General features: G+C 44.4%; 1 protein-coding gene across 1 annotated transcript; it reads left to right on the top strand.

The window, feature by feature from the left end:
- Window positions 1–3512: 3512 nt before the first annotated feature.
- On the top strand, window positions 3513–14248 carry FAM216B (family with sequence similarity 216 member B). Its single transcript, XM_070944196.1, has 4 exons — window positions 3513–3611; window positions 5972–6084; window positions 6927–6934; window positions 14106–14248. Exons 1-4 carry the CDS (start codon window positions 3513–3515, stop codon window positions 14246–14248), a joined length of 363 nt encoding a protein of 120 aa, XP_070800297.1.
- Window positions 14249–16342: the final 2094 nt, after the last annotated feature.

The raw sequence follows: 16342 nt of genomic DNA, 5'->3' as shown, positions 1-16342 counted from the left end.
CCACCCATATATAGCTATATAGCTATCTCCTCTTGTTATAATCCCCTTATCATCTCTCTATCATTCTCTCTCTTATTTGTTGTGACAGAAAAAAATGGCCAATTAGCTCTAGCATGATGCCTACAAATCACCTCAGCAACGTAGCACACTGTTTGCCCATGTCTATTCATCATTTGATACCCTGATTCTGCCAATATTCTCAAAAGGAGGAGAGTTTGGGAGAAGCACCCTTAAGGGATTAATTGACCTAGTTAGCTAACCCGAAAGAGGTTCTATTTAACCCTAAATAGACCCAATGGTGCCCATCCTAACTAAACTTTGCCTGATCACTCAGTTAACTCAGTTTGACTCCAGAGTCTTCCAAGAAAAAGAACTGGAGAGAATGAATGAAAAAAAACCCCAAGCTTTTCCAATATGTGACATATTGAGCTGAAGACTTAAAGAATGGACAATCCATTCCTCTTCTGATAAATACAGATTTATCACATGCGCCATGCAACCCCACTTTTAAGGCAATTGCTAGGAGAAAAGCAAAGATTTTAATGGTCAGATTTATGCCACTAGGAACAAAATGAATAAACCAGTCTCCAAGTTTACAGCTAGTCAAGAATTGCTTCAGGCATTAAGCCAAATTCAGAGCTCCCTCCCTCCCCCTCTCTCTCCACTTTTTCTCTCTGTATGTTTGTGTTGTGTGTGTGTGTGTGTGTGTGTGTGTGTGTGTATGTATGTTGCTAGGTTATTAGTCAACACAACAGGCAATATCATGAAGATTCTTGCAAGACAGTGGATCTAATATTAATATCTGTCTGGTAAAGAAGAAGCATTTTTTGCAAAAGCTGGGGGTAAGTCAATAATGAACGGATTGGATTTCATATTGAATCTTTCAAACCCAGCTGGGTGGAAGAAATTGACTAGATATTTGCAAGTCAATGCCTCCTTTCCCGCATCCTTCAGCTCCTGTATATTTTAGCCTCAGCTGTCAGAGGACAAAGTGTTTGAATTGCCGAGAGAAAGCGTTAGGTTTGCTTTGGCTCCAAATAAAAATAAATGTATTTGGTGCATATAACTATAATTTATTCTTATTTTCCAAGTTTCCTTCTGGAGTATTTGTTTTAGCCTCACGGCCAGCCTGTAAGAGAGATTAAACAGTGATAGGAATTAACCCAAGGTTATCTAACTAATCAAGGAGAGAAGCAACTTAGAACTAAGGAGAAATTTCCTGACTGTGAGAACAATTAACCAGTGGAACAACTTGCCTCCAGAAGTTGTGAATTCTCCAAAAATTGGAAGTTTTTAAGAAGAGATTGGACAACCATTTGTGTGAAATGGTATAAGGTTTCCTGCCTGAGCAGGGGGTTGGACTAGAAGACCTCCAAGGTCCCTTCCAACTCTGTTATTCTCTTCTCTTCTCTTCTCTTCTCTTCTCTTCTCTTCTCTTCTCTTCTCTTCTCTTCTCTTCTCTTCTCTTCTCTTCTCTTCTCTTCTCTTCTCTTCTCTTCTCTCTTTTTTGAATTTTGAGGACAAATCAGAATTTAGGTAGCCCTATTCTCAGCATAACACAGTTGGAAGGGACCTTGGAGGTCTTCTAGTCCAACCCCCTGCTGAAGCATGAAACTCTATTCCACTTCAGACAAATGGTTGTCCAATCACTTCTTTAAAACCTCCACTGATGAAGCCCCTACAATCTCCGGAGGCACAATCACCGTGGTGCTTTTTCAGAACTCGGACCAAACTTCTAAGCATCTTCCTATGATTTATGTTCTTTAAGATTATAAAGAGAGTCATTCTTCTAATTGATATTTTTTGAAAACTTCAGTGCGATATCTGCAATAATGGCGACAAAGATCGCACAAAGAATATTTTTCTACCAAATCAAGTTATGCTGCTTTTTCTTGCTTGCTCCTCTAAAATCTAAAAATAGGCATCCAAAAGCAGATTTTTAAATACATCTGCAGAGATGCAAACCATCTTAAACTGCATGAAGCTAAATCATTCTCAGTATGTATATTGAGAGAAGATGATTGTTTGGCTTCTGTTTGAGATGTATATATTATTAGGTGCTTCAATCTGTGGAATATAACTATAATTTATTCTTTTTTTTTTTCCAAGTTTCCTTCTGGAGTATTTGTTTTAGCCTCACAGCCAGCCTGTAAAAGAGATTAAACAGTGATGGGAATTATTATTATTATTATTATTATTATTATTATTATTATTATTATTATTATTATTATTATTATTATTATTATTATTATTAGACTTATATGCCGCCCTTTCTCCACAAGGACTCAGAGTGGCTCACAGCAATAAAAAACAAGTCCAATTAAAATTCAACAATAAAAACTAAAATTCCCATTAAAACCCCATTCAGTCCAGGCCCGCTTGGCGAAACAGCCAAGCTGGCCAAGGTTATCTAACTAATCAAGGAGAGAAGCAACCTAGAACTAAGGAGAAATTTCCTGACAGTGAGAACAATTAACCAGTGGAACAACTTGCCTCATGAAGTTGTGAATTTGCACGTAATGTTCAAATTAGACATCTATTGTAGGAGAAGAGCGAGGATTGGCCTGGAGACAATGCTTACAACCTTGGAACTTCTAGTTCAAGATCCTGTTTCCAAAAGTCCACCAGAAAGGGAATTCTTGAGACCTTAGGGTTCTAATTCAAAACTTCGAATTAAAACATATCTTGTTTACGATTAACAGAATTGACCTTGGAGGTCTTCTAAGTTCAACCTGCAACTCAAGCAGGAGACCCTGTTCCATTTTGGTTGTCCAATCTCTTCTTAAAACCTCCCGTGATGGAGACTCCACAATCTCTGCCATTCCATTGATTAATTGTTCTAACTACCAGGAAATTTCTCCTTTGTTTCTAGGTTGGTTCTCTCCATGATTTATTTCCATCCCTGGTTTCTTGTTCTGTCTTCAGGTGCTTTGGAGAATAGGTTGACCAAAGCACCTGAGGACAAAACAAGAAGCAACGGATGGAAACTATTAGAATTACAAAGCAAAGCTGTCCACAAAGGTGGATTTATACTCCAGGAAGTATAAGTCATCTTGGACTCTACATAAAGTTCCATATCTGCACAGAGATAGAGATTAGAAATAGAGATTAGAGACAGAGATCTGAGATATAGAGATAAAGATGGAGATGGAGATTAGAAATTAGAGATTAGAGTTTAGAGAATGGAGATGGAGAGTGGAGATTGGAGATTAGAAATTAGAGATTAGAGGATGGAGTTGGAGAGAGGGGGAGAGGGTTAGGGATAGGGATAGGGATAGGGATAGGGATAGGGATAGGGATAGGGATAGGGATAGGGAGAGAGAGAGAGGGGGGGGAGGGGAGAGGGGAGAGGGAGAGAGGGAGAGAGGGAGAGAGGGAGAGATATCAATGTTGCACAATGCAGTAACACAGCTGATTTTTAAAAATAAAGCCAGGAGCCAAATTTACATATTTTTTGGTTTGTTTTTACAATCAACAGCTCCTTTCCTGCTTGTAATTTGGAAACAGTGGAGATGGGAGAACGTGAGAGACGAAATCGTAGCAAACACCACTATCCTAAATTGCCATGCGTACAAGTTCCTTCAAGTGAATGGGACTCGTTCTGGATGAAGGTATCGGAGTTGGTTACCTTTCAATTTACGGCAGTGGTGGAATTCAATTTTTTTTCTTACCGGTTCTGTGGGCATGACTTGGTGGGCGTGATATGGGTTGGTGAGCGTGGCAGGGGAAGGATACTGCAAAATCCCCATTCCCTCCCCACTCCTGGGGGAAGGCTACTGCAAAATCTCCATTCCCTCCCCACTCTTGGGGGAAGGCTACTGCAAAATCCCCATTCCATCCCCATTCCCTCCCCACTCCTGGGGGAAGGATACTGCAAAATCTCCATTCCCACCCCACTCTGGGGCCAGCCAGAGGTGGCATTTACCGGTTCTCCGAACTACTCAAAATTTCTGCTACCAGTTCTCCAGAATCTGTCAGAACCTGATGAATAGCACCCCTGATTTACGGGAACCTGAAGTCATGTCCGGCACTCTTATGGCCCTTAGGAAGTCAATTTCTCAGTGCTCAGAAGAGGTGGGGCAATGTGCTTTGATTCACAAAATTCCTTTAAACCGTTGAAACAAGCACATTCCTGAAGGAAGCTCCAACCTAATTTATTTTTTTATTTTTATTTTACTTCAGATTTATATACTGCCCTTCTCCCTAGGGACTCAGGGCGGTGTACAGCCAAGTAAAAACACATAAATACATAATACATAATACATAGATTAAGAACAGATTAAAAGGAAATATCTCAGTTTGGCCCACAATTTAAAAAGACAAACAAATTTAAAATCATTTAAAATCATTTAAAAGGATTTGTTAGGCCAGCCCGGCTTGTTGAAAAAGGAAAGTTTTAAGGGAACGGCGGAAGGCACGAAGGTCTTGGATTCTCCAAGACCTTGAGGAATTGGCGGACAATTCCTTAAACCGCCTGTTTTCACAATTTGCTCAGGGCGTAGATGTGTTAGGGTGTTGTGGGAATATTGGATAGGAGTCAGGCCTGGAGCAAAACAAACTCCATGCAGTCAGTCAGGTTGGGGGATTAGCTGAAAAGAAATGTGTGCATAGAAACAGAAATAATAGAAATAAGTAGAAATAGAAATGAAGGCAAATAGAAAAAGAAATAATAGAAGATAGATAGATAGATAGATAGATAGATAGATAGATAGATAGATAGATAATTTTATTTCTATACCACCCCTCTCCTGAAGGACTCGGGGCGGTGCACAGCCAAGTAAAAAAACACAATACAAATCCCAATTAAATTTAAAAATTATTAAAATTATTACATTTACGGCCAAGTTTTTGTTAAAAAACCCAAAAAATTTAAAACTCCGAATTTTAAAAACTACTTTACCAAAGATAGCCCTGCCTGTCGGAAGAGCAGGGGTCTTGAGGGCAACAGCGAAAAACTCGAAGGTCCAGAAATAGAAATAATAGAAATAGAAATAAATAGAAATAATAGAAATAGGAATAGGGATAGAAATAGAAATGAAATGGGGAGGGGAGGGAGGGGAGGGAGGAAAAGGAAAGGAAAGGAAAGGAAAGGAAGGAAGGAAGGAAGGAAGGAGGGAAGGGAAGGGGAAGGGAAGGGAAGGAAGGAAGGAAGGAAAGAAAGAAAAGAAAGAAAGAAAAGAAAGAAAGAAAGAAAGAAAGAAAGAAAGAAAGAAAAAGATGGGAAGGGAAGGAAGGAAGGAAAAGAAAGGGAAGGAAGGAAGGGAAGGGAAGGGAAGGAAGGAAAGAAAGAAAGAAAGAAAGAAAGAAAGAAAGAAAGAAAGAAAGAAAGAAAGAAAGAAAAAGATGGGAAGGGAAGGAAGGAAGGAAAAGAAAGGAAGGAAGGAAGGAAAGACAAAGAAAGACAAAGAAAAAAGAAAGAAAGAAGAAAAAAGAAAGAAAGAAAGAAAGAAGATGGGAAGGGGAAGGAAGGAAATAAAAGAAAGGAAGGAAGGAAGGCAGGTAGGAAAGACAAAGAAGAGAAAGAAAGAAAGAAAGAAAGAAAGAAAGAAAGAAAGAAAGAAAGAGAAAAAAGACAGACCATACTGATCATATGTGACATTTATAGCTGTTGCTTTCACTTAAAAAGCATGGGGTGTGGTTTGATTTTTATTCTCTCAACAGGCATTGGTCACTTTAAAGGAGAATATTTGTAGCTCAGGGTTGACATGAGGGCTCCTCGGTGCTCTCTGAGCTTGCACTAGCACTGATGATGTTCCCTAGCTGGGTCATGAAACGTTTGCCAGAAAACAACCTCAAGCTCAGAGAGCAGCGAGGACCCCATAAGTCACTTTTTTCAATGCCGCTGCACCAAATACATTTGGCTGAATTTGGCTATAAGTTCGAGGCATGGCCTGTATTGCGCGGAGGACGTTGATCAATTCCGGATTGTCCTGTCTGCCATTTCTAACTAGATCGGTCCTTGCCTTGGCAGGGTTTGAACGCAGGACAAAAACGCTATTTTTATAGCATCCTGAGCATCTACGACAGCCGGGGGCACCGAGAAGCCTTGTGCCGCCGATACACGATCAGCCTTCAGCGCCAAAAATGCGCTGGGTGAGTATCAGCTGAGGCCGACTCCGGCATCGGCGATTCAGAGAAATTTGGAGAGCCACGGGGATTTCAAAATCTGGGGATTACGAGGCCGGTTTTATGGGCCATGAAAGCGCATCTCTCTCACAGCCGGAGCACACGCTGGTTCAACAGGCAAGGTTCACGCAGCATTTGGCCAGAAAGCTTTGTTCCACTCAGCAGGGCCAGAATGAACATTCATGCGCGATGCGCCTTTGTGCTCTCTGATGCTATTTATGCCACGTCAGTTTATCTTTACTGTCTATTCACCACCATGCTCCAAACACGCCCCCAGACAGCTGAAAAATAAATGCTTTGGAGCGAATCTTTCGCTATCCAAAAAAAAAGAGAAAAATCCGACTTCGGTAAAATGCACAAAGTATATCTTCAGGTACACAGGCTGTCCTCGATTTAGGACCATAACGGAGAACAAAATTTCCAGCCGATTCTGTACAAGGCATGAAGCATTTCTCCACATATACAGGTAGTCCTCGCCTTTCAAGCACAATTGAGCCTCAAACTGTCTGAGAACCGTTGTTAAGTGGGTTTTGCCCCATTTGATGGACTTTCTGGCCAAAGACGTTAAGCAAATCGCTTGATAAATTAGTTGTGAATCTGGCTTCCCTATTGGCTTTGGGTCAGGGGTGGGTTCTACTTACCCAGTTTGCAACAGGGCCGCGCTCTTGCACTTGCTTCACTCGCACACGCGTGCTTCTGTGCAGAAACTTCCTGATGACATTGGGGTCGGTGGGCGGAGCCTCCCGCCGGTTTTACTACTGGTTCTATAGAACCGGTCCGAACCAGGCGTAACCCACCACTGCTTTGGGTGTCAGAAGGTTGCAAAGGGGGGCCCCCTGGGACACTGCAACGGTCATAAGTATGAGTCAATTGCCAAGCATCCGAAAGGAAGATCTCTCTCTTTATTTAAAGCAAAAAAAGTGTGCGATTTAATCTCTAAAGAAAAAGATTTCCAAAATATTTAAGTTCATTCCTAAATCTTAAATAAATATGATCCTTGATAGGAGAGACCAGACGTAGTGGTGGGATTCAAATAATTTAACAACCGGTTCTCTGCCCTAATTACCAGCTGGATGGGCGTGGCCATGGTGGGTGGGGCCAGGGGGTGTGACAGGCAGCACTTGGCCTCCTGCACCCCCCTGGGAGCAAAAACGGGCCACCGGGGGGACAGGTCGCCCCCCCGTACCCCGTTTTTGGCCTAGTAGGCCTCCCTGCAGCCTTCTGGAAGTAAAAATGGGCTCCATTTTGGGCTTAGGAGATCTCCCTGCACTTATCTGGGAGCCAAAATGGGGTGGGTGGGGACTCCTGGAAGTGGCGGGACAGGAAGGGGCAGGGCCAGCCAGCAATTTAACTACTGATTCACCCAAACCGGCCCAAACCGGCTGAATCCCACCATTGACCAGAAGCAAAAGGCAGTTGGTTCAGCAGATTTTCTCTTCAAAGTTATATTAAAAAATGTTTTTGGTATAGAGGTAATCCTATACTTACGACCACAATCGAACCCAAAATTTCTGTTGCTACGTGAAACATTTGTTAAGTGAGTTTTGTCCTTTTTTTCGACCTTCCTTGCCACAGTTGTTAAGTGAACTACTGCAGTTCTTAAAATAGTAACACGGGCATTAAGTGAATTTGGCTTCCCCATGGACTTTGCTTGTCAGTAGGTCACAAAAGGGGATCACGTGATCCCGGGACACTGCAACCATCATAAGTATGGCTTAGGCTATTGCTTAGCGCATTGTAAGCCTCCCTGAGTCTCCGGAGAAGGGTGGCATATAAATCAAATTAAAAAAAAAAATGAGTCAGTTGCCAAGCATCCGAATTTTGTTCACGTAACCATGGGGATACTTCAACTGTCATAACTGTGAAAAATGGTCACAAATCTCACTTTTTTCAGTGGCGTTGTAACTTTGAATGCTCACTAAGTGAACAGCCATAAGTCAAGGACTGCCTGTATTGAAAGCAAGATAAACATGCAATTTAATGTCTAAAGAGAAATACTTCCAAAATATTTTAAGTTCATTCCTACGTAAATCTGAAATAAATGCCATTCTTGATAGGACAAGGCAGAAATAAAAAGCAATTGATTCAGTAGAGCTTCTCTTCAAAGTTATATTAGAAAAAATATATTGGAATTGATGTTCTGGGAGGATTTTGACTTAGAATCACAATCCACAGATGGATAATTCCTGTCTTTGGGATGAGCCAAATATCTGAATCTGCAAGCAAAATGGGCCAGAATTTAAATGAGAAACTGCTTTCCTGCCTGAGAATTTATCTCTTTATATACTGGAATTTGTTAAAATTTCTCTCTCTTTGTTTTTCTTCCAGTCGCACCGATTTTCACCACTTTGGCTTGCTGTCTTTTTTAAAATGTAATTTTTTTTTAAATGCTGAACTCACACCCCTAAAATCATTCCCAGCCCCAGTTTGGCTCAGCGTTGTTCCTGACAGACAGGTGGCCTTTTTTCAGACAAGAGTCTGAGCTGTACTAAAATGTTGTGACTGTGAAGCGGCAACACTGCATGGCTTATGGCAGAAGTGTCCATGGAGAGTCTCAGCCATCCAGATCATGGTTGGGCCAAAGTTTCTCCTCCCGCCCCCAATCTATTTGCTGCCTCCCGAGTCCCAGCTGATCGGCTAGAAGGAAAAAAAACTGTTTAAACTCTTGCCGCGGGGCTTCAAAGGGCCGCCCTACAGCTGATCAGTGTTAAAAGGCAGTGTGGTGGTAGTTAGTTAGTTAGCTAGTTAGTTTATTATATTTATATACTGCCCCCTCTCCCGAGGGACTCGGGGCGGTGAACAGCCAGCAAATAAAATACACAGATACAAAATTTAAAACAGTATTAAAATCCAATTAAATCAATTTGGCCCATAGTTAAAAACCCTATATTAAAACCCCTAATTTTTTTAAAACAATTCTTTTTAAAAAGAGTAGGTCAGGCCAGCCTGGCTTGATGAAACAAAAACGTCTTTAGGGCAGTTCGGAAAGCACGAAGGTCAGGGATCCGCCGTATCTCTGGGGGCAACTCATTCCAGAGGGTAGGTGCCCCCACAGACAATGCTCTCCCCCTGGGGGCCACCAGCCAGCATTGTCTGGCCGACGGCACCCTGAGGAGGCCCTCTCTGTGGGAGCGTACTGGTCGGTGGGAGGCTACTGGTGGAAGAAGACGGTCTTGTAAGTACCCAGGTCCTAAGCCATGGAGCGCTCTAAAGGTGGTAATCAATACCTTGAAGCGCACCTGGAAGACCACCGGGAGCCAGTGCAGCTCACGCAGGAGAGGTGTTACATGGGAGCGCCGAGTCGCCCCCATAACCACCCGTGTGGCCTCATTCTGGACCAGTTGGAGCCTCCAGGTGCTCCTCAAGGGGAGCCCCATGTAGAGAGCATTACAGTAGTCCAGGCGGGACGTGACGAGGGCATGAGTGACAGTGCATAAGGCATCCTGATCCAGAAAGGGCCGCAACTGGTGAATCAAGCGAACCTGATAGAAGCCCCCCCTGGCCACAGCCATCATATGTTCTTCTAAGGACAGCCGTGAATCCAGGAGGACGCCCAAGTTGCGAGCCCTCTCTGTGGGGGCCAGCGACTCACCCCCAAAAGTCAGTGCTGGTACCAACTGACTATATCAGGATGCCGGAAGCCACAGCCACTCGGTCTTGGATGGGTTGAGCCTGAGACTGTTTCTCCCCATCCAGATCCATACGGCTTCCAGGCACCGGGACATCACATCAAGGGCATCGTTGGGGTGGTCTGGGGTGGAGATGTACAGCTGAGTATCATCAACGTACAGATGACACTTCACCCCAAAACCATGGATGATCTCACCCAGTGGCTTCACATAAATGTTGAACAGGAGGGGTGAGAGAACCGACCCTTGCGGCACCCCACACACAAGGTGCCTCGAGGTCGATCTCTGGCCCCCTGTCAACACGAACTGTGACCGGTCAGAAAGGAAGGAGGAGAACCACCGTAAAACGGTGCCCCCTATCCCCAACCCCTCCAATCGGCGCAGCATGATACCATGGTCAATGGTATCAAAAGCCGCCAAGAGATCTAATAGGACCAGGACAGAGGAACAACCCCTGTCCCGAGCCCCTCCAGAGATCATCCACCAATGCGACCAATGCCGTTTCTGTGCTGTGCCCAAGCCTGAAACCCGACTGGAACGGATCTAGATAAACCGTTTCCTCCAGGTACCTGGGAAACTGTTGCGCCACCACACTCTCCACAACCTTCACCACAAAGCGAAGGTTGGAGACAGGACGGTAATTAGCTAATACAGCTGGGTCCAGGGAAGGCTTCTTAAGGAGGGGCCTCACCACCGCCTCCTTCAAGGTGGCGGGGAAGTTACCCTCGCTCAAAGAAGCATTGATAATCCCCTGGAGCCAGCCTCATGTAACCTCCCGGGAGGCCAGTACCAACCAGGAGGGACACGGGTCCAGTAAACATGTGGCCCTGCTAAGTCTACCCAGAATCCTGTCCACATCTTCGGGAGTCACAGGGTCAAACTCCTCCCAAATGACATTCTCAAGGCCCGCCTCTGTCACCCCATCTGAAACTACCCAGTCAGAGTCCAATCCTTCCCGAATCTGAGCGATTTTGTCATACAGATATTGAACAAAGTCCTCAGTTCTCCCCTGCAAGGGGTCTTCCCTCGCTCCCTGATGGAGAAGCGAGCGGGGTCACCCTAAACAGGGTGGCTGGGTGATTATCTGATGATGCGATAAGAGCGGAAAAATACTCCGATTTTGCCGCTTTTATCGCCATTAGATAGGTCTTAATATAAGACCTCACCAGTGTTCGTGAGGTCTTATATTAAGACTGGTAGACCAGGATGCTCCAAGAGCAAATGGGTAGACCGGTACAGCTCTGCAAGCAGTTAAAAGCCTGGTAGACCAGTACCTCTGCTAAATCCTAAAGAATTGTCACATGAGCATCAAACCACGCCCACAAAATAAGCCACGCCCATAGAACCGGTAGTAAAAATTTTAGAACCCACCCCTGCACCTCTGGCACGCGTGCCATAGGTTCGCCATCACGGCGTTAGGCTAATGTAGTTGGAAAAAATACCCTAGAGGGAAGGGAATTGCAAACGGCATATATTGTGGCCTTGCAAAGTACAAGGATATGCTTAGAAAAGTCACCAGGCCTCAAGCCCTACATGGCTCAGGGCCAGGCTATCTTCGAGACCGCCTTCTACCGCATATCTCCCAGCAACCGGTAAGATCCCACAGAGTTGGTCTCCTCCGGGTCCCGTCAGCTAAACAATGTTGGCTGGCGGGCCTGCGGGGGAGGGCCTTCTCTGTGGCTGCCCCGGCTCTCTGGAACCAGTTACCTCCTGAGGTCCGGACCATCCCCACCCTATCGGACTTCCGAAAAGCGGTGAAGACCTGGCTCTTCCGGCAGGCCTGGGGCCGTTGATCTCGTTATAATGATCTTGCAAGACCCGGCCACGAATTGGAGTGCATGTGTTTTAATGTTTTTAAAGTTTTTAATGTTTTAATGTTTTTCTTTTTAACATTTTTTATGGGATTGTTCACATTGTTTTATTCTTTGTTGTAAGCCGCCCAGAGTCCCTTGGGAGTTGGGCAGCGTAGAAATGCAAATAAATAAATAAATAAATAAAGAAAGAAAGAAAGAAAGAAAGAAAGAAAATAAATAAATAAATAAATAAATAAATAAATAAATAAATAAATAAATAAATAAATAAGTAAATAAGTAAATAAGTAAATAAGTAAGTAAGTAAGTAAGTAAGTAAGTAAGTAAGTAAGTAAGTAAGTGAACTGAATACAGATTTAACTGAATCTGTAACAGCTTTATAGGTTTTTCGAACCAAAGTCTCCCTCAGCTATACCTGAACAAACCTGGGTGCTTACATCCATAAGTTCTACTTCTGAATTAGAGTTCTCGGCTCGGTTGCAAAACTCTGGAAAAACTTAAGTCTTAGTTTACTAGTTCTATGAGTAATGAAACATGTGGACAAAACAGAAACAATTACCATAGGGGTAAAACTGGAGACCGTTTTTTTCCCCCCCCTTTCTGGGAAACGATCATACGTTTACGGTTTGGTGAACTTTGATGGATGAAATTACAGGCAAACTTCAATTGGGGCTTTCTGACAAATGTAGAATATTGGATCGCTGTCTGCTCTAAACCCGCCTGACCTCACCCCAGCTTTAAGAAACGGCTCAGTTTGTTCCAGGTTGGTTTTCTCCTTCAGGAGAAATCAAATTACCCCCCCCCCCCCCGTCATTTTGGAAAGCAGAAAGTTGTTATTCTAAACAACACTTGATTATATCCAGGGGCAGGGTGCTTTTTTTGTGTGTGTGTCTGTATGTAAATTATAAAGAAAGAGGCCAATCTAAAAGGAATCACAGAGAGAGAGAGAGAGAGAGAGAGAGAGAGAGAGAGAGAGAGAGAGAGAGGGAGGGACGGAGGGAGGGAGGGGGGAGAGAGAGAGATACAGAGAGAGAGAGGGAGAGAGGGAGAGGGAGAGAGAGATACAGAGAGAGAGAGGGAGAGAGAGAGAGGGAGAGAGAGAGAGGGAGAGAGAGAGAGAGAGAGGGAGAGAGAGATACAGAGAGAGAGAGAGAGAGAGGGAGAGAGAGATACAGAGAGAGAGGGAGAGAGAAAGAGAGGGAGAGAGAGATACAGAGAGAGAGAGGGAGAGAGAGAGAGAGAGAGAGATACAGAGAGAGAGAGGGAGAGAGAGAGAGATACAGAGAGAGAGAGAGGGAGAGGGAGAGAGATACAGAGAGAGAGAGAGAGAGGGAGAGAGAGAGATACAGAGAGAGAGAGAGGGAGAGAGAGAGAGATACAGAGAGAGAGAGGGAGAGAGAGAGAGGGAGAGAGAGAGAGATACAGAGAGAGAGAGAGATACAGAGAGAGAGAGAGGGAGAGAGAGAGATACAGAGAGAGAGAGGGGGGGAGAGAGAGATACAGAGAGAGAGAGGGAGAGAGAGAGGGAGAGAGAGAAAGAGAGAGAGAGAGAGATTCAGAGAGAGAGAGGTAGTATTTAGCCAGTTCGGACTGGTTTGCCCAAACTGGTAGCGGAAATCGCAGGTGGGCCGGCCCAACTGCCCCAGCAATATGCCATGCTATTTAGGCACTTTGAGGCCGGGCGTATGCGTGGAAGGTGCACGCGCCAGCAAAGCACATGCACGAAAGGCCGGGCGCATGCGTGGATGGGCACACATTTGCGAACTGGTAGGGAAAGTAAGTGAATACCATCCCTGGAGAGAATGATAGAGAGATGATAAAATGATTATAGCTGGATAGATAGATATCTATATCTATCAGAGAGACAGAGAGAGAAAGAGACAGAGACAGAGACAGAGACAGACAGAGGCAGAAAGAGACAGAGAGAGAGAGACAGAGACGGAGAGAGAGAGAAAGAGAGAGACACACACACAGAGAGAGAGACAGAAAGAGAGAGAGAGACAGAAAGAGAGAGAGACAGAAAGAGACAGAGAGAGATAGAAAGAGACAGAGAGAGACAGAGACACACACAGAGAGAGACAGAGACAGAGAGAGAGAGAAAGAGATTTGTCTCATAATTAAGGCAAGGACAAAGTAGGTCTCTCTCATCTTTCGCTCCTACAATTATTGAAAACCGTGTCACATCACCGCGGGGACGACAGCTGCTGGCAGACGGTTCTGGAGCTCTTCTTGCAATTAAGGTGGTTATTTTCCAACTTTGCAGTCTAGGCATGGTAGGGAACCTTCTTCACTCCATCAACTTTTATGGCCTGGCCAACTCACGCTGTCTACTATTGATGGCTCTCCACCTGTGGTTCAGTAATCCTGGACATTTTTAGGTTTGGGGGCGGGGGGTGGACAAAGTAGGAACTAGCTATCAACCTAAGAGTTTGGTTTTCCACCCTGCAAACCCCTCTCTCTCCCCCGTCCAAAGCTGAGGTTGTTATGGGTTTTTGATCCACCTGACGGTTCCTGACCTCCTTTTCGAACCCGCTTCCAGGGCTCATCACAAAGCAGCAAGTGGAATATTACGCTTCCTTCATCAAAGATTCGAAATCCAGCCGAAGGTCGAAGCGAGGGGGAACGTCTCCCTCGAAGGCAGGCGGCAGGAGAGCACAGCTGCGTTCCTGTAATCAAATATGAATCAAAGGAGCCGCGGAGAACTCTCTCGCCCGCCCGGTTTGGCGTTTGGGAAAAAGGGGCCGCTTTACCTTCTGTTGCTCCGAATTTTGCAAAACAGCAACGGGCACGTTGGGAAGAAGAGATTCAACTTGTTCAGAGAGAGATTCCATCTTAACTCACGGGTGAAACAGGAGGGTCCTTGTGGAAGCTTCCCTACTGCATCCCCTAAACCTTGCATTAAAACATCTTATGGAAATATTTGTAAATATTTGTGGCTTCCTTGTTTGAGCTCTGCGGTGTGCGACAAGACGTAAACTCGGGAGGAGATGGGAGCTGAGATTTATTGAGCGTTGGTCAGGAGGCCTTGACATCTGGCGTGCACCCAAAGAGATTCATCCGTGGAATTAGTAATGACCATGGGGGACATCTTACAAGTCTAGCGTAGCCTCTGAATGCATAATCTGCATTTCGCCGTTCATCCTAAAGAACAGATTGGTTTTTAAAGCCACATAGGTGCTTTGCACAGATACCGTGTTTCCCTGAAAATTACACCCTGTCTTATATTTTTTTTGAACCCCGAAATAAGCGCTTGGCCTTATTTTCAGGGAGGTCTTATTATTTTGGGGCGCGTGGAGCAAGACGGGGCTCCCCTTGCTGTCTTACCTGATTTCCAGCTCTGTCTCCCTAACCCTAACCAGAGGAAATGGCGGGGACCGGCTGTGCATGCGTTTAAATATTTTTGGGGAGGGTTTATTTTTTGGGGAGGGCTTATTTTTTTGGGGGGGGGCTTATTTTAACGCATGTGCTCCAAAGCCCGATTGGGCTTATTATCAGGGGATGTCTTATTTTTTGGGAAACAGGATAGTAGCTTAATTTTATGGAGATCTGGGGATACAGGTTAGTCTCAAACGATGACCACAATTGAGCCCAAAATTTCTGTTGCTAAGCGAGACCGTTGTTAAGCGGGATTTGCCACTGTTGTTAAGTGAATCTTCTGCAGTTGTTAAATTAGTAACATGGTTGTTAAGTGAATCTGGCTTCCCCGTTGGCTTTGCTTGTCGGAGGGTTGCAAATGGGGATCATACGACCCTGGGACACTGCAACCATCATAAGTACATGCCAGTTGCCAAGCATCTGATTGCGTGACCCTGGCGATGCTGCAATGGTCGAAAGTGTGAAAAATGACGATGAGTCCCTTTTTTCAGTGCCGTTGTAACTTCAAATGATCACTAAATGAACTGTGGTATGTCGAGGGCTTCCTGTATAAAGGCACATCCACCAAATGTCTTCTGGATATATAGATATGTTCTAATGGAATTAGAATTAGAATCAGAATCGAGCTGGAAGGGACCTTGGAGGTCTTCTAGTCCACCCCCCTGCTCAAACAGGAGACCCTCTACCATTTCAGACAAGGGACTGTCCAGTCTCTTCTTGAAAACTTCCAATGATGGAGAACCCACAACTTCTGAAGGCAAATTGTTTCACTGGTTAATTGTCAGGAAGTTTCTGCTTAATTCCAGTTGCTTCCCTCCTTGATGAGTTTCCATCCATTGTTTCTTGTCCTGCCTTCTGGTGCTTTGGAGAATAGCTGGACTCCCTCTTCTTTGTGGCAACCCCTGAGATATTGGAAGACAGCTATCATGTCTCCCCTAGTCCTTCTTTTCATCAAACTAGACATACCCTGTTCCTGCAACCGTTCTTCAAATGCTTTAGTCTGAGGTCAAAAAACAGGCAGAAGTATGTGGAACTGGATCCCAACACCATAGCTCGAAAGTTTTAAGTAGAGTACATTGCTTTATTATTGGGTATAAGCTTCCATTTCTCCAAGCAGCTCGATCAAGGAAGTAGAAGCCACATTTTTGTGCCTGATCATGCAGTTTACACGAGAACTGGTTTGGAGAGAAGAATAAATAAATAAATAAATAATTTTATTTCTATACCGCCCTTCTCCCGAAGGACTCAGGGCGGTCCTCAGGACTCAGAAAGCATTAGCGTGCATAGTTATGGGGGTGGTAGCTTTACACACAAACTCAACCATGACAGTTTTGTAGACAGATGTTGTTTGTGTTTCTCTGTGGTATTAAAATCGCCATGACACCTTGGTAAAACGTTCAA

This window comes from Pituophis catenifer, unplaced genomic scaffold, assembly GCF_029215685.1.
Source record: "Pituophis catenifer annectens isolate HBS135680 unplaced genomic scaffold, rPitCat1.0.hap2 SCAF_4, whole genome shotgun sequence".
NCBI classification, from domain to species: domain Eukaryota; kingdom Metazoa; phylum Chordata; class Lepidosauria; order Squamata; family Colubridae; genus Pituophis; species Pituophis catenifer.
This window is presented reverse-complemented; position numbering and strand designations above follow the sequence as displayed.